The 26,508-nt window shown below is 49.1% G+C and overlaps 1 protein-coding gene and 1 long non-coding RNA gene across 3 annotated transcripts in view; one reads left to right on the top strand and one right to left on the bottom strand.

Moving 5' to 3' along the window:
• IPPK (inositol-pentakisphosphate 2-kinase) overlaps nt 1-24,752 on the bottom strand; it is a 58,615-nt gene extending 33,863 nt beyond the window's left edge. The window contains exons 1-6 of one of the 2 annotated variants that reach the window (XM_032260484.1): nt 24,398-24,752; nt 14,650-14,697; nt 11,790-11,885; nt 8,495-8,561; nt 6,007-6,128; nt 4,618-4,707 (exon numbers count right to left, since the gene is read on the bottom strand). In XM_032260484.1, coding sequence (XP_032116375.1) covers nt 4,618-4,707; nt 6,007-6,128; nt 8,495-8,561; nt 11,790-11,885; nt 14,650-14,697; nt 24,398-24,478 — 504 coding nt within the window. In that variant the 5' untranslated portion in view covers nt 24,479-24,752. Of the gene's footprint in view, nt 1-4,617; nt 4,708-6,006; nt 6,129-8,494; nt 8,562-11,789; nt 11,886-14,649; nt 14,698-20,877; nt 22,394-24,397 lie in introns of those variants that run through there. The other variant, XM_032260485.1, reaches the window with a different exon arrangement.
• On the top strand, nt 24,536-25,370 carry LOC116538228. The gene is made up of 2 exons (XR_004263560.1): nt 24,536-24,729; nt 24,974-25,370. It is a non-coding gene; the product is annotated as an uncharacterized LOC116538228 (long non-coding RNA).
• Nucleotides 25,371-26,508: the final 1,138 nt, after the last annotated feature.

The following is a 26,508-nucleotide window of genomic DNA, read 5'->3' as shown; positions in this document are numbered from 1 at the left end:
TAATAGTGAAATCATGCAAACAATTTTCTCCAAACACAGTGGAATGAAATTAGAAATCAATAACAAAAGAAAATTTGACTCCCAAATATGTAAAAAGTAAACACTTCTAATTGTCATTGGGTCAAAGAAGAAATCAAAACAGAAATCAGAGAATTAAGATAAACAAAAATGAAAACACAACATACCAAAATTTATGGGATTAAGAGAAAGCAGTTACTCACAGAAAGATTTATAGTTGCTTGAGACAGAGTCTTGTTCTGTCACCCAGGCTGGAGTGCAGGGGCATGATCTTGGCTCAATGCAACTTCTACCTCTTGGATTCAAGCGTTTCTCATGACTCAGCTTCCAAAGTAGCTGGGATTACAGGCACGAGCCACTATGCCCAGCTAATTTTTGTATTTTTAGTACAGACAGGATTTCGCCGTGTTGACCAGACTGGTTTCAAACTCCTGTCTTCAAGTGATCCACCCACCTCAGCCTCCAAAAGTGCTGTGGTTACAGGCATGAGCCATCATGCCCAACCCTTAGCAATGAATTTAACGAAAGAAGTATAAGACTTATCCATGAAAAAATACAAAACACCATTGAAGGAAACAAAAGACTTAAATAAACAGAAAGAAATTCTATGTTCACACTGAAAATATTAATACTGTTAAAATGGCAATACTTCCCAAAATGATGTACAGATTCAGTAGAATCCCTATCAAAATCTCCGATGATTTCTTAGTAGAAATGGACAAGCTAAAGGCATCCAAATTGGATAGGAAGAAGTAAAACCCTCTATTCACAAATGATATGATCCTACATACAGAAAAATCCAAAGAGCCCACAAGAAAGCTCCAAGAGCTAATTTAAAAATTAAGCAAAGTCAGAGGACATATGATAAACACACAAAAATCAGTTGCTTCTATATATCAGTAATGAAAAATACGAAAGAAAATTAAGGAAGCAGCTCATTTACAATCACATTTACAATATTCCAAAAGAATAAAATACCTAGAATAAATTTAAAGTACTGAAAGACCTGTACACTGAAAACTACATTGCTGAAAAAAAATTGAACACCTAAATAAATGGAAAGACATCCCATGTTCATGGAGTATAAGACTTACTATTGTTCAGCACTTTGGGAGACCAAGGAGGGCGGATCTCGAGGTCAAGAGATCAAGACCATCCTGGCCAACATGGTGAAACCCCATCTCTACTAAAAATACAAAAATTCACTGGGGAGGGTGGCACACGCCTGTAGTCCCAACTACTCAGGAGGCGAGGCAGAAGAATTGCTTGAATCTGGGATGCAGAGACTACAGTGAGCCGAGATCGTGCCACCGTACTCCAGCCTGGCGACAGTGAGACTCCACCTCAAAAAAAAAAAAAGACTATTGTTAAGACAGTAATACCACAGGTGATCTATATTCCTGTGATCTCTATCAAAATTCTAACAGCCTTTTTTTGCAGAAATGAAACCAATCTTCAAATTCATATGTAAGCATGAGTGGTCCCAAATAGCTAAAAAATAATCTTGAAAAAGATGAAAAGCTGAAAGCATCATACTTCCTGATTCCAAAACGTATTAGAATGCTTCTGTAATCAAAATTGTGAGGTACTGGCATAGAGACATACATATAGACCAGTAGAATAAAATAGACAACCCAGAAATAAATCCTCATATATACGTCCAAAAGGTCTCTAGCAAGGGTATCAGGACTACTATTTGGAGGAAGACAGTGTTTTCTACAAGTGTGGTGAAAACTGGATAACCAAACAAAAAAGAATAAAGTTGGACACATACCTAGCCCTACATACAAACATTAACTCAAGATGGCTCAAAGATCTAAATGTAAGATCTAAAACTCTTGGAAGAAAACATAAGGGAAAAGCTTCATGACATTAGATTTGGCAATGATTTCTTGGATATGACACCAAAAGCATAAGTAACAAAAGAAAAAATAGACAAACTGGACTTGATCGATATTAAAAACGTTTGTGCATAAAGGACACTATCAACAGAGAAAAAAGGCAACTGATAGGAGACAATATCTGCAAATCACATATCTCATAAGTCTTTACTATCCAGTATGTATAGAGAACACTTACAACTCAGTAACAAAAAAAATTCAATTTAAAAGTGGGCCAGCCGGGCGTGGTGGCTCAAGCCTGTAATCCCAGCACTTTGGGAGGCTGAGGCGGGTGGATCACGAGGTCAAGAGATCGAGACCATCCTGGTCAACATGGTGAAACCCCGTCTCTACTAAAAATACAAAAAATTAGCTGGGCATGGTGGTGCGGGCCTGTAATCCCAGCTACTCAGGAGGCTGAGGCAGGAGAATTGCCTGAACTCAGGAGGCGGAGGTTGCGGTGAGCCGAGATCGCGCCATTGCACTCCAACCTGGGTAACAAGAGCGAAACTCCGTCTCAAAAAAAAAAAAAAAAAAAAAAAAAAAAAAAAGTGGGCCAATGGCTGGGCATGTTGGCTCATGCATGTAATACCAACACTTTGGGAGGCCAAGGTGAGCAGACAGCTTGAGCTCAGGAGTTTGAGACCAGTCTGGGTAATGTGGCCAAACCCATCTCTACGAAAAATACAAAAATTAGCTGAGTGTGGTGGCTGGCATGCACTTGTAGTCCCACCTACTAAAGAGATTGACGTGGTGGAAGTATCCATCAAGCCCAGGAGGCAGAGGCTGCAGTGAGCTGTGATCACACATCTAAACTCCAGCCTGTGTGACAGGGCAAGACCTCTCTCTCAAAAAAAAAAAAAAAAAAGAAGGCAAAGAACTTGAATAGACATTTCTCCAAAGAAGATACAAAATGGACAATAAGCACATGAAAAGATGCTCAATATCACATCATTTAGGGAAATGTAAATCAAAACCACAATGAGATACCACCTCACAAACATTAGGATGGCAATAACCACAAACATGTTGAGAAATTGGAACTGATATGGTTTGGATGTTTTGTCCCCTCCAAATCTCATGTTGAAATGTGACCACCAGAATTGGAGGTGGTTCTAGTGGGAGGTGTTTGGGTCATGGGGACTGATCCCTCATGAATGGCTTGGTGCTATCCTCATAATAATTAGTGAGTTCTTACTCTATGAGTTCACAGAGATCTGGTTGTTTAAAAAAGCGTGACACCTCCTCCCTCTCTCTCTTGCTCCTTCTCTTGCCACGTGATACTCTGGCTCCCCCTTTGCCTTCCACCATGATTTTAAACTTCCTGAGGCCTCACCAGAAGCTGAACAGATGCGGTTGCCATGCTTACACAGCCTGCAGAATTGTGGGCCAAATAAACCTCTTTTCTTTTTTTTTTTGAGACGGAGTTTTGCTCTTGTTACCCAGGCTGGAGTGCAATGGCGCGATCTCGGCTCACCGCAACCTCCGCCTCCCGGGTTCAGGCAATTCTCCTGCCCCAGCCTCCTGAGTCGCTGGGATTACAGGCACGCACCACCATGCCCAGCTAATTTTTCGTATTTTTAGTAGAGACGGGGTTTCACCATGTTGACCAGGATGGTCTCGATCTCTTGACCTCGTGATCCACCCACCTCGGCCTCCCAAAGTGCTGGGATTACAGGCTTGAGCCACCGCGCCCGGCCCCTCTTTTCTTTATAAATTACTCAGCCTCAGGTATTCCTTTATAGTAATACAAAATTGACTAACACAGGAACTGTTACACATTGCTGCTAGGAATGTAAAGTGGTCCAGCTGCTGTAGAAAACAGCGTGGAGGCTCCTCAAAAAGTTAAACATATGATTACTCTAAGACTCAGCAATTCTATTCCTGGGAATCTACCTCAGAGAATTGAAAACAGGGACTCAAACAAGCACCTACACAAAAGTTCATAGTAGCACTATTCACAATAGCCAAAAGGCAGAAACAACCCACTCACTGGAATTCCATTCAACAGATAAATGGACAAACAAAACATGGTACATTCGTGCAATGGAATATTATTCAGACATAAAAGGAATGACATGCTGACACATGTCACAACAGGGATGAAGCTCAAAAACATCATGCAAAGTAAAAGAAGGCAGTCACAAAAAGTCACATACTGTGATATTATATGAAATGTCCAGAATAGCGAAATCCACAGACACAGAAAGTAGACTAATGGTTGCCAAGAGATGGCAGGAACGGGGAATGGAAAGTGACTGCTAACAGGGACTCCGGTTTGCTTTGAAGTGATAAAAAAATTTTCAGCAATTAGATAGAAGTGGTGATTGTACAACCTTATGAAGAGACTAAAACCACTGAATTATATATTTTAAAGGAGTGAATCTGGTGAACATGGGCTGGGTACAGTGGCTCACACCAGGCACTCTGGGAGGCCAAGGCAGGTGGACTGCTTGAGTCCAGGACGTTGAGGCTGCAGTGAGTATAACTGCATCACTGCACCAGCCTGACAGGGTGACATGGACCCTGCCTCTAAATTAAAAAAATTAAAAAGGTGAACATGAATCACTTGTGAAATAAAATGTCAACTAAAAGTATCCATATTTTCTTTTACTCTTCTGAAAACTGTGGGTGGCCGTGCCTCAGCCCAGATCCCCAGCGTGCAGCTCTTCTGCATAGAGGCCAGAGTAACCCACAGCTGGGCATTGGCTCTCCTCACCTTGAGGTGCTGGTGCATGCAGTAACGACAGACCTTATGCTTCATCTCATGCGTGACATCACTCGAGAAAGGAATGAACCCACATTTTGGCTGTAAAATAAACAAATGAGGAGGAAAAATATTTAGGAAGAAATCATATACCTCTAAGTAGACACATCATCGACTACAAGATAATGAGTGCAGCAAGTGTTAGGTATGAACAGTCTCAGAAACTGTTTTCATTTGCAGCTCCCAGCGAGAACAACACTTCCTGCACCAGATCACACAAACATCTCTGCTAGAGGACCCGTGGCCAGAACTACCACTAAGGAGGGTCAGTGGTGCCTCTGTGCTGGCTTAACACAAGTACAACACACAGTAGCTTCGTGCTTTCATTCAAGACTGTGACTGCAAGACTCTAGGAGTAGAGATGGACCCAGGACTGCCAACTCCAAGAAGCAGAACCATTGTTCCTGCTGACACTAGCCTGTGGCCTGACAGGGCCCATCTGACAGTTACTAGGCTCCCAGAAGGTCAAGGAAGCCCCACTGCCCTCTAAAAGCTGCAGCCTCTGAGCATACACAATACACAGGCCTGCGCTGAGCCTAGGGCACTGGATATCGTGGCTGGAGAAGCAGAACATCCACCCACAACTGAGGAGAACCATGAGGCATGAGCTCAGGCCAAGAGTGTGACCCAGAAATTGCTGCCTTAGAGTTGGAGGAGGGGAACAACGGCCAGAACATGCGAGGCAGCTTCCTGAGGGACCCTGACAGCCACCCCCGACATGGGTAGCAGAGAGCTAAAGCAAGGGGATCCCTGGCCCATCCGGCCCCCACTGCCTGGCACCAGAGAAATTCAGGACTCCTGGTCATGGCATATCAGTGCCTTCTGAGGGTCACACTGGCCTTTGTGCCTCCAGGAAAATCCATCCCAAGCAGGACACGGAGAGCTCCCCAGTCTACAGGGAAGCTGTGGATGGGGCTCCTGCAACACAGCGAGCAGCAGCCAAGCACCAAGCAGGCAAGGCCAGCGGGGAGGGGCACAGAGGAAAGCCAGGGGACCCTGGCAAGCTGTGCCCACTGAGCAAAATGGGGTGGGGGGCCCCAATACGCTTCCCTCGGGTGACCCTCAACCAGGGCTTGTTCCAGCCCAGGCATGCAGGGTAGGTGGGGTCTCCTGTCATGAGCTACCAGGAATGAGCATAAACCTGAGGTCTGGGAGCCATGGCAGGAAATCACAATGCAAGCGGGGGCCGTGGAAGGGAGAAGCAAGCGGAGTTTCCAGGAGCCAAGGGTGTGTACCAGTCACTTCAGTGGGAACTAGAACCCACGGCACACAACTCTTGGACTCACTACCCAGGACTGACCTTTTCCCTTTCCCCACACCATCTCCCCCTCAACAGATCACCTTAATCTCTACACACAGAATCGGCCGGTGCTCTGCAAAGTGGTAGGTCTGAAGTCTGGTTAAATTGGGAAGGCACATAGCGTAACCACTGAGAGTGTCCAGGTCCTTGTCACAGCGAGACTCTGGAAAACAGAACAAGGATCACACAGAGCAGGGTCCGTGAGAGAGATGAGATGACCCCTGCCCAAGACAGGCCCCACCTTGTCCCTGATTTCTGGGTATCATCTCTGTGCCTGATGAAAACCTCATGTTTCCCTGGGGGCTGTGGGACACACACAGTAACAACTTGGTTTATGGAAGGGGTAGCTTCAGGCCTTGTGGTATCAGCTCAAGCACTGGAGGGGCTGGAGACTGTAGTCAGCCACACAGATGGTGAGCCATGTCGATGTGCCTTAGCCCCAATGAAAACTCTGGACACCAAGACCTAGTGAGCTTCCTGGTGGGCACATTCCATGTGTGTGTCACACATGGTCGATAGGAGAGTGAATGCTGCCCACATAATTCCTAGGGAGAGGACACCCAGAAGCTCATGCCAGGTCTCTCCCAGACCCCACCCCTGCACCTCTCCCCTTGGCTGCTTCCATCTTTATCTTTTTCCTGTAATAAACCATAAGCATGAGTAAAACAGTAAGTTCTACTGGTCCTTCTAGCACATTATCAATCCTTAGGGTGGTCTTGGGGATGGTCCTCTAATTCCATAACACCCTTAGCCCAGGAACTGGAAGAGGAGGGGGCTGCAGGCCCTACCTTTTCTCACATCTCGGCCCTTCCCAGTCCCCAGTGCACCAGTATTTCCCCAGCACCAAATCTGCTGGAAGCCGTGGTGTGGACAGAGCCAAATAAGCCTGGGCTCCAGGCACCCCAGGGACAGGCTTTCCTCCTTTAACATAACGAGCCTTACTCCAAGACTGCTTCTTATCACTGTGGTGTGGTTAGACCTCCCATGGTTGTTATGAAATGGCAGGCTGAGTATCAGAGCAGTCGCAGGCAGCACCCTAGAGCCGGCCTCAGACTGCCTTCACTGGGAGGAGGAACTGGAGCCCAGCCCCTGTCCTGTGGCCTTCCCGCCTCCCCAACTTTTGCCACAGCATGAAGCCCACTCCTCCCTGCCCCAGCCAGAGACGGTAGACCCACAGAATGGTCTGCTTTCATTTCCCAAATCAAATAAGGAAAACATTTGATACTGGCCAATTCCACACCCTCGTTGCCTGGCTGTGTTCCGGGCAGAGGCATTTCCACCCTCAACTCATGAAATTTCTTTGGTGACTGACTGAAAAAAAAGCTTTGACCTTGTTCCTGTCAGTAAAACCACCAGCAAGTGCAGAAAAGGGTGTGGGTGGGGATGGAGGGGAAAGGGAGGGGTGAAGGGATGGGAGGGGATTGAGGAAGGACGGCATGGGGATGGGGAAGGTGATGCCACAGAAGGCCCCTGGTTTCCCTATTCCTCAGAAAAGCACGGACCCATGGATCTGCGCTAGCCTCCAGCTGGGGGCAGCTCCCAGGGCGGCATACCCTCCTGGGCCAGGCCCTCCCTCCTGAAGCTCAGGTCACCCAGTTTCCTTTTGCCTCTCCCAGGGCCCCCCAGGGACCTTTCCCTTTCCTAAGTCTGTCCCAGAACCTCCACCTCCAGCTCCTCTCTCATGCTGTTTTCTGTTGTATTAACTGGCTCTTTTTTGTTTGAGACGTAGTCTGACTCTGTTGCATGGGGTTGGAGTGCAGCGGCATTATCACCACTAACTGTAACCTCCACCTCCCAAGTTCAAGTGATTCTCCTGCCTCAGCCTCCTGAGTCGCTGGGATTACAGGTGCCCGCCACTATGCCCAGCTAATTTTTGTATTTTTTTTTTTTAGTAGAGACGGGGTTTCACCATGTTGGTCAGGCTGAACTCCTGACACCTCTACCCACCTCAGCCTCCCAAAGTGGTGGGATTATAGGCAAGAGCCACTGTGCCCGTGTTAACTGGTTCTTCATCACATATTCTGGGCATACTCTGGTTTTCTGATACAGAGAATTGTATCCATGATCTCTCAGGATTTCTACCCTGATAATGAAGTTTCTGGCAAAAGGATTACTGAAAACTGCATGTTTCAAATATATCATTTCAAACACTTTTTTTTTTTTTTTTTTTGAGATGGAGTCTTGCTCTGCAGCCAAGCTGAAGTGCAGTGGCAAGATCTCAGCTCACTGCAACCTCCAAGTCCCCAGCTGAAGCGATTCTCCTGTCTCAGCCTCACAAGTAGCTAGGACTACTGGTGTGCACCACCACGCCCAGCTAATTTTTGTATTTTTAGTAGAGACAGGGTTTCACCATGTTGGACAGGATGGTCTCAATCTCTTGACCTCCAGATCTGATCTGCCCACCTCAGCCTCCCAAAGTGCTGGGATTACAGGCGTGAGCCACCACGCCCAGCCTCTCAAACACTTTTCAAATGAAATATTTTAAATCACAAACAATATTTGTAAGTGAAACAAGTGAAACACCCTTACCTGGTCTTTCAGATTGTATCTTTAAACAAAGCTGTTTCACAAACTCTAAAGGTAGCTGTACAACTTCCTGTAAGAAAAGACACGAAATTCTCAGTGTGAACTGAACAATGACATAAGCACGATGCCACAGAACTGCATACCTACACACAGTTGAGTTGTAGGTTTTTATGTTATATGCATTTATTTTTTTTAAAGTTTACTGCTAAAAAAAAAAAAAATCAGTGTGTGGGTTTTGGGAATAAAAGCTGTTCTATTATTTTCAGGACATGTCCAGGTTAATTAGAGACACCAATATTTCACTGCAATCAGGGTGGCCAGCTCTCAGAATGGCTGGGCCCACAGTGGTGACCAGCATCAAGGCCAGCATCCCTTGCCAGAGAGCACCCGGCTGAGCCCCTTCTAGTCTTTATAGCATTATGGACCCAGAGCAGTTCTTAGACCATGTGGAAGACCCTTGCTGACCACTCAGACAACCTGAGGACCTCACGCTCCCACCTGAGGAGCAGCTCGGCATCTGAGGCAATCACTCATTCCAGGAAGACGGCCTGTGCCTCCTCAGCCCTGGAGCACGCAGCATAACCAATGTCCAGCATTTTCCTCCACATGGCTTTTCTGTGCAGTTTCCCAAATGAAAGGTTTTTATGTAAGCCACATTGCTCACCATCTTTGCCATCCTATCGTGTTTCCAGGGTGGCAGAATTGTGACTTCTGAAAAAGGCTCAAAGGGACACAGAAGATCTGCTAGGCTAAAAATGCTGGGATCCTGCCCACCGAGACGCCTTCTCCACCCTACGGATCATCTCAAGGAAGTCCAAGTTCTTGCTCCACGTTAAAGAAAGCAAAAGCACAAAAGGCGCAGATGCTGATGCTGGATGCCTCGTATGTGAGAACTATCACCCAGAATCACAAGAGGCCCTCACTCTGCCTGGGCCCCCACCGCACAGCACATACGTCTGGGAGAGATCGCGGCCACGCAGGTCTCAGGTCCACATACCTGGCAACGACCTTTCACACCGCTGTCTACCCACGCACGGCCTGAACTCACAGTCACCCAGGTGAAACGCAGACCTGGGTTTATTTTCAACAGCTGTGAATCATTGGTTTTATAATAAGCATATCTGTGTTTAAAGTCAAAATAAATGTTGGCCTGGTGCGTGGCTCACACCTATAATCCCAGCACTTTGGGAGGCCAAGGCAGGCTGATCACTTGAGCCCAAGAGTTCGAGACCAGCCTGCCCAACATGGTGAAACACTATTTCTACAAATAAATAAATAAATAAAATTAGCTGGGTGTGGCTGTGTGCACCTGTAGTCACAGCTACTTAGGGAGGGGGGTCTGAGGCAGGAGGATCACTTGAGTCTGGGAGGTTGAGGCTGCAGTGAGCCATGACTGCACCACTGCACCCCAGCCTGTGTGACAGAGCAAGACCCTGTCTCAAAAATAAAAAACAAAAACAAACAAATGCTGACAGTAAGCATCCTCTTAAAAGTCCGACCACATTGTCGAGTGTGGACCATGCCACTGTCCAACCACGTGAGGATGGCACCAACCAGCTCCTGCATAAGGCATTCACCTAAGAGGACCAGAGGGAAGCCCACAGAAGTCCCCTCCTGGAGCTATTCCCTGGAATTCCCACAGAGCTTCCTGTAACCTGGGTGCTGAGATGTGGGAGGACCTCCAGGCATCACCCTCCAAATGGCAAAGGGATGACTGCTCAGAAGGACAAACAGCCACCAGCCTGGCTGTCCCTTCACTCCTCATGTGCCCAGCCTGAAAACTGGGCTGTGGCACAGAACTGTCAGCATGCGAGTTTCCAACGGAGCTGAGGCCAGTGCCTGAGAGCATCCAACCTCACCAGGATTTGGCCCACAGCAGCGAGGTGGGACTTCTGAGCTTTCAGACTCCTCCAGCAACAATGGAAGAATGAGGCAAGCAGCTTCTACCCCATCCCGATTTCCTAAACTCTCCAGCTCCCAAACCCAGCACTGGAGATAGGCCTAGACCAATGCCACCCCTACTGGGCAGGGCCCAGAGCCAGGGTGTGCCTGTCCCTGTCTCTTGGATCTTGTCCCTGGTTGGATCTTGCCCCAAAACAAACAGGAGGGAAACACTACGCTTTGCCTAACTTGCCAACACATTTGTTCTTCCTTCTGTGCCCACTTTCCCACTGTGCCAGAGCCTCGCGGCTGTCCGTCTGGGACACGCTCACCTGCAGTGCAAGCAAGCTCTGCTTCACTTCGTTGGTATCTTAAGGTGGAGAAAATGCGCTCAAAGGTGGCCTTGTGGGTTGAGCCCTGTATGCTGCTGGTTCATTTATTGTGACCCTTCCCACTGGGGACAAACCCAGAGCCAGAGTGCTCACTGCCAGAAATGCTCCCCCTCCTTTCCCCTCCCTCAGAGCAGTGCCCAGTGCTCACCCCACCAGGTCACCAGGTTTGTCAATGCCCCTGGCCAACAAGGGCCATCACCACCCGAGTCCTCCTGCCACAGAGGCTTCCGGCGGATATCACCCCCAAGAATGTTCCTTCCTCAAGAAGAAAACTGGTCACGGCACAGAACAATCCAAGGGACACGCCCTGGGGAAAAACTCCACGAATCTTCCTAAAAGGGGAACTGTGACTTCCCAATGTGCCCAGCACCACGACAGTGCAGTGAACAGGCTGGAGGCGAGCCATGTGCCCGCAGCAGCCGCAGTAGGGTGGGACCCAGGGGCCTGTCCAGGCCTCAAAACTAAAGTTCTGCTCAGAGGACAGCCCCAGGCAAGAGGTGAGCCATGGCTGGCATCCCTGGTTGGTTCCCACAGACCCCAGCACAGGCGGCAATGCCCAGGGACTCCCACAGCTTTTCTCTAAACCCCAGCTTTTAACATTCATTGAGCAGCCAAGGCCCTTCCTAGATGTGATGAGCCGCCCCCAGGACAGCCCCAGCAGGCCCTGCCATCCTCCCATGTATGGCCTCCTGTGTTCAGTGGTGCCCAGGGGCAGAGACGAAAGCCATTCCTTGGGACTCAGTGGTACTGGATGCTACTCTACAGCCCTCACTGAGCAGGAGCCTCCAGGAGGGCCAGTGGAGATGGACCCTAAAGAGCAGGGGCTCACGTGGGCCCTCTGAACCCCATGCTTCTCAGACAGGCAGAGAAAATGCAGTATCCGCTCTGCTGCCACCCAGCACAGCAAATGAGAAACACTTGGAGACTAGCTGGCCACGGGTTATCATTAAGCACAAAGTTCCACATCATCATTGGAAAGTTGGTGGTGGTAACGCAAAATGTGCCCAAGAATAAAAAGTACTTACCCCACAATGAACATAGTTCTCCCCCAAAAACTCCTTCATGACATTTTTGCCAAAGTCCACTATGTTCTGCAGGTGCTGAAATATCTCTTCCGAGGTCTGTAAGAGACAAGCACAGGACAGCCTTCGTGATGGGACCTCCCAGCAGAGCCTGGCTTAAGGGGAGAGGTAAAAACCACCACAGATCCTGCCACAGGCAGGGGGATGCCCCAGCCACAGACAGAACCCTGGTGATGACCCTCAGATCCAGAAGAAGGTCCCCAGTGCCCCTCCCCACCAGCGTCCCTCCCCCACCATGCCACCTTCCTGGCCCAGAGGCTTGGAAAGGTAGCAATCTGAGGACTGTGCTGCCGCCGCCTCCCGTCTGCCCTTCTCCCAAAGCAACCCCTACACACACCTTCCAAGCAATGTGGCTTTGAAAACCTCTGACATTTCACATCCCAATCTCTAAAGAGATTTTACTCTTTAGCCACTAAATGTAGAATATTCTTTTTTTTTTTTTTTTTCTTTTTTTTGAGATGGAGTTTCACTCTTGTTACCCAGGCTAGAGTGCAATGACGCGATCTCGGCTCACCACAACCTCCGCCTCCTGGGTTCAGGCAATTCTCCTGCCTCAGCCTCCTGAGTAGCTGGGATTACAGGCACGCACCACCATGCCCAACTAATTTTTTGTATTTTTAGTAGAGACGGGGTTTCACCATGTTGACCAGGATGGTCTCGATCTCTTGACCTCGTGATCTACCCGCCTCAGCCTCCCAAAGTGCTGGGATTACAGGCGTGAGCCACCGCGCCCGGCCAAATGTAGAATATTCCTTCCCTAGGCAGAGGTTCTTAAAGAGTCAGTAAGGTGATAAAACTGGCTGAGACAAGAAATCATCCCCTCCTCCCTCAGCCTGTCTCAAAAGTGAGAAGCCCAGAGGGCCCCTAGTAGGCTGCTTCAGGAAGACATCCACAAAGGCTGGCCTGGCAGTCTCACTACTGCCTGCAGGTACCTGCCTTTGTGGGCCCCCGTCCAGGGCAGGTCTGGAGGTGCCCAGCACCTGGCTCATGCTCAAGAAGGTCCCAGGACTGAGCAGCTGCCCTGTGCGCCCGTAGCCTCTGGAGAACCTGCCGCCCACACCCAGCTGTGCCCTGCCAGGTACAGCATGTGCAGGTGTCCTGTGCTCATGCAACAAGATCAGTCAGAACTAAGCCTGACAGAAAACTCCAGAACACACCCAGTGGCCCAGTACAGCTGCAGTCAGTTTCTGACAAAAAATCCCCACTGGCCGGGCATGGTGGCTCACACCTATAATCCCAGCACTTTGAGAGATCGAGGCAAGCAGATCACCTGAGGTCAGGAGTTCGAAGCCAGCCTGGTCAACATGGTAAAACCCCATTTCCACTAAAAATACAAAAATTAGCTGGGCGTGGTGGTGGGTGCCTGTAATCCCAGCTACTCGGCAGGCTGAGGCAGGAGAATCACTTGAAGCCGGGAGGCAGAGGTTGCAGTGAGCCGAGATTACACCACTGCACTCCAGCCTGGGCAACAGAGTGAGACTCTGTCTCAAAATAAAAATTTAAAAAGTCCCCCTGGTCAACAGAAAAGTGACCACACAAGTCTCCACTGATCACACAGTGTGTCACACTATGTCATTTACAGAGGAAATGTAGCTAACTGCTGCCTGGCAGACACTGCCCCGGTCACTCCACACAGAAGATCTGAAGAGGTCCACAGATGCCACGCCTCGGGGGAGTTAAAGTTAGGGTGGTTTGAGCTCTGCAGTCACTGAATGGGGCAAAGAAGGGGACAGAGAAGGCTGGAGGCAGCCGCAGGGACTTTGTTTCCATGGGATGCGCTCCACAAACCAGAACCACCTAGGCCTGTTTCTCTTCAGCAGCTGAGGTGGAAACTGCAAGACAGTGGAGCCCTCCCATCCTCCTCTCCCTGCCCAGCTTGACCCCAAACCCACTGTGGCCCCACTAATGGCAACACCCCAGCTCTCCCCCATGGCTCTCTCCTCCCTTTCTATTGTGCCCACGCGGCAGCTGTCACCTCCACCGACCACCACCGCCCGGCCTCCCTTTCGATGACCTCTACCTCAGACGATCCAACCTGCCATCTCCCAGGAGCTCTCAAGGGGCAGTGACTCATTAGCCCCATATATATCCTCGCCCGAGCCAGCCTCCGCCTGCCCCCACTGAGGGACAGCGACTGTCCAGGAGCTCACCCCCAGCTCAGCTGCATGTGTCCGCGCACAGGACCCACAAGTATCAGATGGGGAGCAGAGAGGGCTGTGGATGCAGGAAGCCTCCATGACTTGGTGCGCACCCCAGGACCAACAGAGATTTGCACAGAAAGCTGCAACTCGGGTGGCCAAAAATGAGAGGGCAATGCCTTTCTACAGGTGGTCCACAGTATTTTCTTTGAATGACTCAGCAAACAGAAACCTAACGACCCCCTCCTGCTGCAATGTTTAACACTCCCATGCAATGTCTACCCCAGCACTGGAGACTCCATTTTCATACATACAATTCCACAGATGGGGAAACTGAGGCAGCAAGTGCTAAGGAACTCGGCAAGGCAAAGCTTGCCTGGTCCTGGGGTCCTTGCCACAAGCAGGGCCCTCTGAACAGGACCTGCACGCCAGGCCAGGGCAGCTCCTGGCTGAGCGCCACATGGACTACCACAGTGACACACGGGTCAACGTGCTGGGCCCAGTCAGTTTTACATGAGGAATGATGGACACACCACTTTCTGCACTAAATGTTTGTATCATCTTTGAATTCTACAACTAGCATCAATATTTCTACATCAGAAAAAAAAAAATCAGTTTTCTTAAATAATTATTGTAATGTCTGGGTGTAAACCTACCCACCTTACCTTCTTCCTATTTGGAGGAAACTTCAGAAAACGCAGCACGACACAGCGCTGTTGGAAAATAAAACAAAGTGTGGTTAGTAATTGCTAAAAGCCAAGGTGCAAGCTGTCAGTTTGGGGGTCCCATCCTCAGTGGACAAAGCCCACAATGAGGTACCAAGCCCAAGAGGCTGGAAAGCCCCCAGGGTGGGGAGGCCAGGGCTGGGACCCAGCAAAGGCACGCTGGGCAGCAAGACTACCAGGAACCTTCAGCCTCCAACCCACTAGCCCCTCCCAGGACTTTATCTTAAGGAAATAAATAAAATGAAAATAACCTAAATGCCCAACAATAATGAGATGGTTTAAACACAGTGGGACACATTTCAAACCAGTCAGTGATTTATAAAAAGATCAGTATTTACAGACACAGATTTGTGGTCATCACATATTGCTAAATGAAGAAAGTTACAGAACAGGGCTTACAGAATGAGCCTATTTTCATAAAAAGAGAAACACACACGCACACGCACACATATATGGGCATAATTCTACTTACATCAAGTTCAGAAAGCAGGTAACATTGACCCCTTGTGCCCACCCCTTGGACGTGCATGAACAGTTGCTGAGGAAGATACTAGAAGGGACTCGTCAGAGGATTATGGGTCCACTTACTTTGTGATAATTAAGCTATACTCATGATCTGAGTAGTTTTCTGTAGGTATGTTAAACTTCAAGTTTTTAAAATAAAAATTTTTTAATAAAATGAGTATGATTTGTCTACATCAAATCATCTAAAAGGACATTCAGCACAAGTGTAACAACATATCCAAGTAGCAATGATTACAATCATTTTTTAAAAATTTATCTTTATTTTTAATATTCCAATTTTTTAAATGTTCAAAAAATACATTATAAGAACATATATTATATGCAGGAAGAAGAATGTGCCTGGGATGGGTTCTAACTGCAGTGCAAGGGTGGGCGGTCCAACGCCCTGGGTAGCGCCCCGGCTGAGGCCACAGAGCAAAGCCTAGGCAGGTGGGAGGAAGCAGGCTGCAATGAAGGCTTAGAAAAGGCCATTTTCTAGATCAAAAGATGCCTAAGGAACAACAAAGGCCCTATGGAGACCAAGCCAGACTCCCCTGCCAGCTCCCCATGGCCCCACTTAGACAATGTACATTGTTGTTCTTAAATCCCAAGCATCCAGCCCCCAGGGCCCCTCTTACTGAGCTCCAATTCCCAGCCAGTGCCATGCTCCTGGCTTGCTGTTCTGCAGACAGCTGTCCCCTCCTTGAGCCCCAAGCTGAGACCTGGGGAAGCCAAGACCAATGGCACGCATGGTACCGCTGTCCCCTCCCAAGCTGAAGGCAGGTATCAACAATCAATCGTGGGAAATGACTGCCTAAGGATCATTTTAATAGAACTATAATTCCACCAAAATTTAAGGGAAGGCAGAAGTTGATCAACAGAAATCCTAATTCTAGTCGGCTCTCCAGAAGCTCGCTTCCCTGAAAGTGCATTTGATCCTCACCTGCACATGATGGTGTGTGCTATTCGAGTGTGCCTGACCCGTCCTCCAACAATTAGGCACCAAATACAGAACAGCTCTCCACTGATAGCAGGCATTCAGCGACACTTTACTAGTGACGTGTAAGTGTGATTGAGGAAAATTAGTAAGTTTACCAGAGTAATCCTGGTCATGCTTGAAAATTAACACAATACGAAAATATATTATATTAAATACCTGACCAGTGTAGACTGACCCACGATGCCATGGTGCAAGTTCTCCCCGTCCCTCACATAGGACAAACCCCGCCACCCACAGGGGCCCAGCCTACTCACCCGCCAGACTGCATGCACAGAGCTCTGCAGCATCTACAGGAAAGCAAGGCCTCTCTCGGTTTATCACGGAACTAACTCAAAAGCTGTACAACGGACTTTTGCAGCAAAGCAGTCCTGAGCAGGGTGATGCCAGGCCAAGACACACACGAGCTTTCTCATCGCAGAAATTCCCTGCCGCAGCCTCAGAAGAAGGAATTCACTGGGCCCATGAACAGAAATACTAACTACAAGAACACAGGACCCCCTGACCTGGCAGCATTCACCTGCTAATACAGACTCAGCTTTCCAAAGTACCCTGCCACTGTGTTGCCAGGAAAGGCGGGAACAAGTAGTCTTTTCTGTGTATTCATAAATGGAAATTATAAATTTCCTATGCATTATGATTACACACAAAACTATTCACATAAAGTAGAAGTTAATTCAGAAAGCCATTATCTGGCTTACAAAGAAAAATTAAAAAAAAAAAAAAGTTGTACAGGGCATTATACAAAGAAAAAACATACACAGGTCGCAGGAGAAAAACATGTCAGAGCCTAAATGACTGCAGGACTTAGTCCTCAGTCCTTGTGGATAATAAAATAACATTATTCTTCCCTCTAGCACTTAATAATTATTACTGCAATAGCCAGCAGGTGCTAGCACCAGCACTTCAGGCCCCAGGCTACACTCCTGAACTTCATCATCTCTAGCCGTCTCTCCCTCCAAGGTGGGCAACTGAGTCCCAGTCTACAGAATGAGGGAAGTGGTCTTAGAAAACCCAGGCCCAGCCCCACCTGCTGGCCCAGCCTCAGTCTGGAGAGAAGCCTTGATCAAGATCAAGGCCTTGACTGCAAAAGTCAAGGTCATGTGGGGTAGAGCCGAGTTCAGAGGAGGGCCTGGACACTGGGAGGTTCTCTGAGTCTTTCTGGTGGCCAGGCTCCTCACTGCTGCTGAGTCGCTGGCAGGGGCTGGGGGCACTGGCTACTGTGCTGCCCCTCAGGAGAGGGTAACACACAGGCCTTCCAAGCCTGGGACGAGAAGCCTGAAGCGGCCTTCCCTCTCGGCCCTCCCAGCCCCTTCCTCACATTTCCTCCATCATCACATCCAAACACAGTGGCTTGGCCTCCCTGCTGTCACGCACAGGAAATCTCCTGCTATGCCTTCCCATTATGGAGCCCAAGAGCCACAACCAACCAAGGAAACCTGAATACAGAGATTTGTCCATTTCAAGGGAAACTGCTTTCTCCACCCACCCATTTATCATCCAAAAACTGACACAAGAAACCCACCTACCCACACTCTCCCAGGGAAACTGCAGTATCAGCCAGCTCTCATTAACACCAAAACTCAGACACACTCAGCTCACCTATCCTGTACAACCCACGCCAAGTGCCCCATGTGAGGGGCCTGATCAGACTGGGCTGGCTGAGGTGAGTGGTCCCCAAGACGTACCAGGCTGAGAGCTTCGGTAATGCATAGGCCACAGGGCCCCACTACCCTCAGGCAGGCAGCTGGCAGGAAACAGGTGAAAAATTAACACCGTAGCGGCTCTCATTAGCAGAAAGACGCAGTGAGTCCAAGGGGCACCCATGGCTGGGAAAGTGGTGTGAGTGCACTTTATGACGTTCTGTGACAACATCATCACCCAACAATGCAGCTCTCAGAATGCATCCCTGGTGTTAAGCGGTGCTTGACAATAAGTAGAAAAAAAAGACAAGAAGAAAGTGCACCAAAGTGTTAACAAAAGCTATTCTCTTCATGGAGAAATACTGGGTGTTTTTCACTTCCTTCCTTCTGATATTCTGTATTTTTAGAGGGAAGAAGCAATAATTGGTCTTAAATAAAAATAGAAGGCCACAAAACCCCCAATATATTAAAAGGGACACCTGCCAATGGAAAGCCTGAGGGGGCACCTTATGAGTAGAATTGACGCTACTAACTAGAAGAGCCTTTCAGGACAGATAAGGAGAGACTTTCCTGTCATCCACAGGGAACTCACTCTGGAGGGGTATCACCCACAAATCAGCTGTTCCAGAGACCCGTCAAAGGACAAGGACCAAGGTCAAGTCTCCCAACAGACTAAGGAGATAACCTGAAGTTGAGATCAGACAACTTTCGTGGGCAGGGAAGACAGAAAGAGACAACAGCAGCAGGGGTCACCCCTCAGGATGCTGCCCCAGCCTTCTAGAAGCAACACTCAGCTCCGGCTCCCAAATTGTCAAGATAGACTCCTAGGAGGGGCCGTGGGGGATCCCAAATGTGCAGTCTAAAGAGGCTGCCCTCCCTGTAGACCCTTCTCACCTCACCCCACAGCTCCGGCTCTGTCCCAGCCAGAGAAGAAGGCTGTCCAGGGTCTGTCAGTCACCAGGGGCAGGAGGTGCCGAAGTCGCTCACCTTTGCAAACCCAACCAGAAAGGCATGTCCAGGACGCGCAGGACCATGGAGGGAACAAGAAGCAGGGCTTACAGTACTGGCTCCAACAGGAGGTGCTCCAAGGGTGCAGCTTGGCTTCAGTGGGGAATGTACAGCCTCAGATAGAAATACAAAGCCCATTTGACACAGGATGAAGATGTGACATCACAAGATGCCTGTGGAGGGTGGGAGCCCAGTACTCTACAGGCAAAAGCAGGGAGCCCAGACTGGATGCGGCCTTGGGGTAGGGCACAGTACGTGCTGGCCCCTTATCCAACCTGTGTGGGGCACGTCCTTCTCAAGCCTTGGCGACTCCATCCTGACTTCATGGTGTCCTCTGCAGGACTGAAGCAGGCGCAGGTGTGGGCCATGGGGGAGGTCACACACCACCCATACTACTACCAGAACATGGGGAGGCCCATGGGGACAGGTACACCTTGTGTGTGGGACTGACCCCTATAGGCACGAAAAGCCTGACAGCATGTAAAGGGGAAGTAGGGCTGCCTTGAGGCCCACAGTGAGGGCCACAGGGAAGTGTGAGCAAGTCGGGGCCCTCAGATCTCCCGACTGCTTAGCAATAAGGCAGAAGTGGCCAGGCCCAAGGTACAACCTTGCTCTCTGCAGACACAGAAATAATGCTTTCCTCAACCTCCTGGATCGCAGTTCTCAGAAGACAGAGGAAGTCACTGAGGAGCTTTGCTCTGACTGAATTCTGACCAAGGAGGCTCAGTCAGGCAAGGAAAGTGGACGTGTCGCTCGTGTCACCTCAGAAGGTATAAAAGTAGGAAGTAAGCCCAGGCCAAACCGACAAACCCCCAAGTGCCAGAGAGGCACCGTCACAGGGCTGACAGTCACCAAAAAGCAGACCTCATCACATAACTGCAGATACAAAGAAAGGAATAAACAAAGAGGGAGCCACAAGCACAGCTCTCCAATGAGCTCTGATGAGACAAGGAGGAACCTCCTAGGACAGAAGCCACATCAGCTGTATCAGCCTAGAACACCACCATTAAAAATCCCAAATGAAGAATACGTCACTGGTTTAAACAAAATGCTGGCTGTAATGGAAAGCTAAGGCTATTTCAACTAGGTCCAGCTAAAAACTTTAAAAGGGAGTGGCCCTGGTCTGGGGGAATATATTATACAGCTGGAAAAAACCGGGGTCATAAACGTATGTGCTTCCAGCATCCACAGCAGGAAGTATGACCCAATTAACAGTCCTGAAGGACTGGACAGCGGCTTTCCACCTAACCTGTTCTAAGTTGATTCTGTAATGGATATCTTTGTGTACGAGATCTTTATTTATGTTTCTAATTATCTTCTTAGAACAGACTGCTAGAACAGAAATTAGTAAATCAAAGAGCATAAACTTTTCAGAAATTAATCTTTTTTCCCGAGTATCATACATATCCATTGTAGGAAATTTAGAAAATATTTAAAAAACAAAAAAAAGGGTAAGTGATTCATGATACTATCACAGTTATAGCCACTTAGAACATTTTCATGTATTTTCTTCCAGTCATTTTATAATTATAATCACATTATCCATCTTCTTTTGTAACCCGCTTTTTCTATGTAACATTGTAAACACTTCCACATATGAAGTGGAATCTAGTATCATTTACTTAATCCATCCACTACAAAATAATCATCTAAATTATTAAAATTTTAATACACAAAATAATGCTGTATGGCAAAAAAAAAAAAAAACATATATATATATATATATGATCTATGAACCAGAAATCTTAAAACACAAGATGAGAACAGAAACAGTAAAAGGGTACCTGACTGCTTGAACTTCACACCTTCAATGCCCAAATACCCCAGGCACCAAACAGGTGCCAAAAAGACACCAAATCTCCCCAGGCACCAAAACAATTTGCAGAAATGGTCTGAAGCTCTCAGACTCGGAAGGTTTACAAAACTGGAACAACTGGAAGTGAGCAGCTTTGTCCACACATGTGATCAATGTTCTTTGTTGGTAAGCTGACTAAATGGCAAAGTCTTCCATGTTACCTCTGTCAGTAAGAAGGAAAACATCATGACAGCTTAGTGTCATGACAGGAGTGGGCCACCTTCTGCCTCTGCTCCCCAAGGCTGAGGTGTTCTGGAAGGGGGTCAGTGCCCCAGGCAAGCACATGATCCAGATCTGGACACCTAGGAGATGGAATGACAAACCAAACCTAAAATGACCTTCACAGGACAGGGCACTGAGCCAAAACCAACCAGCTGAAGGTGAAGGAGGCAGGTGCAGGTGCCACACAGGGGAGAAATCCAGCGGCAGTGCATAAAGGGGCAGCCTGTGGACTTCACTAACCTGAGATGTGGCTACTAGCCCAAGCACTATATCTTCAGTCTGTAGTGAGGAAACTGTGTCCAGATGGGAAGTGCCCCTGCCCAAGGAGCCTCCATGGGGTAAGTGTCTGGAGTTCCAGACACCCACCAGGGGACATGCCAGGCTGCTGAGAGCCTCTCAAGCATGCCACAGGGTCTGTGCCACACAAGGCAGAGAATATCGTGGTTACCTGAACCTGGGAAAGTTCAGGTGCACAACCATCCCAAACAGAGGCAGAACGCAAACTGACAGGCAAAATGAGAATCGTCCTGGGCCATCTCTGAGAGGAAGGGCCTTGGGGAAGCTGACCACCTTCTGTCAGGAACACCTTTAAATGCCTCTCTATGGTTGGCCTGCTGCTTACCTTCCTGCCCACCCTCCTGCAGCCCACACCTATCCCCAGGCCCCATTTCCTACAAGTCCTGTGCTCCACAGAAAACTCTCTCTCATCCCATGTTTGTATACCACAGAGAGAACATCACACACGCTCCTTTTAGTGCTGATAGCCAATGACCATGCAGATCTCCTTACCTAGACCCTCGGCTCCTGCACGACGGGCTCAGGCTGGCTGAAGATGCAGCATGTTCTCACAGTGGAGGGGATGGCAGTCAGCACAGGACTCATTATGGACCTTTCAATTGTGAGAGGAGCTGATGCCCTCTCAGAGAAAGCAACACTCTCCTTATCTGGAAAAACTTGGCAAAGGCCTCCCTCTCTCTTGGACTGAATGAGGTGGATCTAAGGAGCTGAGCAGAGTAGCAGGGTCCACCTGCCCCCACACCCGGCTGGAGGGAGGCCGTGTACACACTCAGCATCCCTGGGACGAGACCACAGACTCCTCCTGTTCTCCCTCACCCGTCTTCTATCCCACTGACACACACTGTCTGCTCGAACTCAACAGGTCCTAAAAAGCTGCCTTTCAGGAATTGCTCTCTCCTCCTCGGTCTACAGTCTAAGCAAATATGCCACAGGACAGAGCTGCTGGGCCAGGCTTGGTTCAGGTTACTATATCAGGCAGAGGCTCTGTCTGACCTTAACTTGATGGGAAACATTTTCTCATGAGACTATGTGCAGTGATAATCTTCAATTTCAAATGATAAGCTAAAAACAACAACCAAGCAGAAATGAGCATGGTAAAGCAAATTTAGATTTAAAATAAAGAACGAGGCTGGGTACAGTGGCTTACACCTGTAATCCTAGCACTTTGGGAGGCCAAGGCGGGCAGATCATTTGAGGTCAGGAGTTTGAAATTAGCCTGGCCAACATGGTGAAACCCATCTCTACTAAAAATACAAAAAAATTAGCCAGGCATGTTTGCAGGCGCCTGTATTTCCAGCTACTTGGGAGGCTGAGGCAGGAAAATTGCTTGAACTCAGGAGGCAGAGGTTGCAGTGGGCCGAGATTGGGCCACTGCACTCCAGCATGGGAGACAGAGCGAGACCCCATCTAAAATAAAATTAAAAAAAAAAAAAAAAAAAAAAAAAAAAGAAAGAATAGCATAGGTCTAGAATAGCCTGGCAGCTGTAGGTAAATTTGAAAATGTGAAAGAAAAAAGAAACAATCATTACAATCAGAACTGTGCAACAGGGGAGGGCCAGGATGCCCTGGAGATGCCTGCTCAGGGAAGAGGGTGGACACATACTTGTCAGGGACAGACAGAGAGATCCAAATGCCAGGGGCAACTTCCTCAAAGCCTCTGCCCTTTCAACATGGGTGTCCTTTTGCTCCAAGCCTGAAAATTGCTGCTACATCTGCCACCACTTTTGAAACTTAATATATCAGCCCTCACTAAAGAACACCTTGGGTTTACCTAAAATGCAGAGATACATCTAATCTTACAAAGGAATTGGAAGATCAGCATTTGATTTGGGAAAGGATTCAGGAGATTGGCACAGTAATCCAACAACAAAACGGAGTCACGAGGAAACATCCCTCACTTTGCCCAGTCTTGGACTACACAAGAGAAGGGTGGCTTCAGGTTAGCCTGGTCCATTATATTCACCTAAAGATCTTGAGCAAAGCCTGTAGTCTCTGTTCTTTAGTTCCCTGTGCTAATGAGTAACAAAACCCGAAAGCAGAACCTCGGGCTACCTGGATGTTTGCAGCTTACACCGCAGCTGACCAATGCATCCAGCAGAGAAACAACAGAAGCAAGGCAGTACTCCACCACCTACACCATCCCTGACAAGCTGTTGGACTGGGCCAGTGCCCTTAACCTCTCTTATTTTCACTTTATCTATGTGTCCAAGGGGATGACAATTATCACTTCCTAAGCATAACTTGATGGGTTCTTCCTTAACTGATCTTTCCAACAATCCCACAAAGTGAGTTCTATTACTAGTTCCACTTTAAAAATATAGACACTGAGCCTCCACCATGCAGTGGTAGAACTGAGATTTCTGTGCCTTTAATACCCAGGCTCTAATTCCTCCCTACATGACACCTATTCCCCGCCCCCCTCACCCTCCTCCCCCACCCCCAACCGGCCGCATTCCGGCGTGATTGTACCAGGCAGCAAAAGGTCAGAGAGATCTGAGCACTCACACAAACCCACATGCTTCACTCTTGGATTCACCTTTGCGACTTCTTACTGCAGTTTCTAAAACTTTCACCATCATTGAATTCAGGTTTCTTCAAATTCCAAAAGGTTGAGAAGGGGACCTGTGGACCACGTACCCTTACTATTAACAGCAGCAAGAACAGCAACTCCGTAGTCTCAAGAGGCTGAACTCTTTTGATGCTGAGAATAACAGCACCACGGGCACTTTGCTTCTTCCTCCAGTGCTGCCCGAGCCCTCTGCCCAGCTAAGCCTCCGCCCCACTGCGGCCTGGCAGTCCCGCGGGCACCCAGGCGGGAGGCGACACCGCGTGAGGCTGCGCGCGGCACCGATGGGGCGGCGAGGGGGACAAGGAACTGATTCTGACAGAGAGGGGGAATACTGAGGGGACGAGAGACGGATCGGGAGAAGGAAGGACCTGGGGGAACGAGACTGACCCAGTAGAGAGGAGATACTGGGGTGATGAGGAACTCACGGAATTGGGGGGGATGCTGGATGGTGGGAGAATGAAGAACGGCTGGGGAGGAGAGAGGTACGGTGGGGAACGTGGAACCGACCTTGCTGGGGAAAGGGATAATGGGGACGGGATAATCCCGGCCGTCTGAGTGAGGTCCGGGACCTGCGCGGTACCTCCGCCACTCACCTGCGCGTGGGCCACCACCAAGCTCTTATTGCCTTCTCCGTGGTACCCCCATTCATTCTCGTCCATCTTCCCCTCTTCCATGCCCTGGCGCAGCCCTGGCGCCTCGCGGGCTGGGACGCGGGGACGCGAGCTGGGGGCCGCCCGCCTAGCTGGGCACCAGCCGCTGCCGTCGGGGGAGGAGCGTCTGTCAGCTGCCGCCCCGGCTGGACCCCGCCGCCGCGACTCAGAGACTGTGACCGCCGGAAGCCACGCCCCCGGCGCCTGCCATGGCGGAGTTGGGCAACTTCCGGGTTCGTCAACACGTCCCTTCCAGTGATCGCGGCGGTGGCTAGGTTGGCGGCCATCTTAGGTACTGGTAGAGTGACTCATTTCCGGAGCGCGGTCTTGGGAACCGGAAGGAAAGCTTCCGGCCTGGGCGCCGGATGTGTAGCTGGCGGGAGGATCCGGCGGCTGTTCGACGCAGGGTTGTGACCTGAAGTGTCCGGGTAGCTAGGGTGTCTGGGTCTTGGAACCAGTTAGTCGCGGGACCCCAGCAAAGCTCTTGGCATCTCTGAGCTTCAGCTTTTGCTTCTGTAGAACAGGATGTGACTCATCGCACATTTCTGGGGATACCTAACGCAGTCATTTCGGTGGTCTTGTGAGATAGAAAACATTGTCCAGCTTTCCACGCGAGGAAACGTGGCTTGGCGACACGACTGGACTCCCCAGTCCCGCTTTTGCCGAAGACTTCGAAGGACGCATTTGGAGCGCGAGGCTCCAGCTTGGCGATGAGGCGGCGGGCCGACGACCTTCCTTCTCCGAAATTCACTGATTCGGCGTCAAGAATGGCACAGCCTCGTAGAGCTACCGCATTTCCCAAACTCTTAGTCTCAAGACCAATTTATACTCGTAAAAATGATTGAGGGCCCCAAGCTTTTACTAATGTGGATTATAGCTGTTAATGTTACCATACTATAAGTTAAAATGCTTTAAAGTTTTTTTGTTGCTGTTTAAAAGTGAATGGCCAGGTGCGGTGGCTTACGCCTGTAATCCCAACACTTTGGGAGGCCGAGGCGGGTGGATCACCTGAGGTTAGGGGTTAAAGACCATCCTAGCCAACATGGTGAAACCCTGTCTCTACTAAAATTACAAAAGTTAGCCAGGTGTGGTGGTGAATGTAAGGGTTATTGCCGAGTTTAGAATGAGGAGACTGAGACCAGCATAAAAAAATTAAATGCCTATTTATTTAACTCGGGCAAGGTTCCATGGACCCGGGGAAAGGGGCCAGGGAAGTCGCGCTTGACGCTTCTGGGCGTGGGGTTTTATAGGGAGTGAAGGCGTTTTGATTGGTTGTGGGGAAACCGGACGTGGTTGGGGCAAGCTGCTATTGGTAGGGAGGCGGGGTTTCTGGTGAGCGGGCCGCCCAGGGGGAGTGGGACCCGGACAGAGCAAAATGCTATTGGGCAGGTTTTGTCGGGGCTTCTTTTAAACTTTGCGGGGTTTTCCAACGGCGGGGTAGGTGCCGGGAGCAGAGGTTGATGTCGATCGCGGAGTGGTGACGTAGTGGAGAGGGATGGGCGTGTCCGAGCTCCCAGCGAGGCAACGGGCCTTACAGTGAACCCCTGTAATCCTAGCTACTCGGGAAGCTGAGGCAAGAGAATCACTTGAACGCGGGGAGTGGAGATTGTGGTGAGCCAAGATCGCGCCATTGCACTACAGTCAGGGTGACAGACTCCGTCTCAAAAAAAGAAAAAAAGGAAATATATATACCCCGCCCACCACCAAAATAAAGGAATGGTATGGTTTTACACTTTTGCAAATCTTTTTAAAATCTGACCTAATAGATTCTCACATGTGCTTTGGCATTCGGTCTGCTGCAATATATTGCATTGGTTGACGTATACATGGTGAAGCATCTGCAGTTATGTTGTTCACAAAGAAGGTAGGACCTGCAGACCCAACTTTGAGAACGGTTGGCCACCTTGCCAGGCCTTGGGAATTGTAGTGAAATCAGGCCAGTGAATCAGGAAAATGAGCTGAAGGCTTTGAGTGAGCATCTCTTTTCCCCGTTTTAGGCCTCAAAAGAGAGGCTGGGGCCAGGCATGGTAACTCACGCCTGTAATTCTAGCATT

This window comes from Sapajus apella, unplaced genomic scaffold (genome assembly GCF_009761245.1).
Source record: "Sapajus apella isolate SASKATOON/1434 unplaced genomic scaffold, GSC_monkey_1.0 scaffold118, whole genome shotgun sequence".
Taxonomy (NCBI): Eukaryota; Metazoa; Chordata; class Mammalia; order Primates; family Cebidae; genus Sapajus; species Sapajus apella.
The sequence above is the reverse complement of the archived record's forward strand: the minus strand, read 5'-3'. Positions and strand labels throughout refer to the sequence as shown.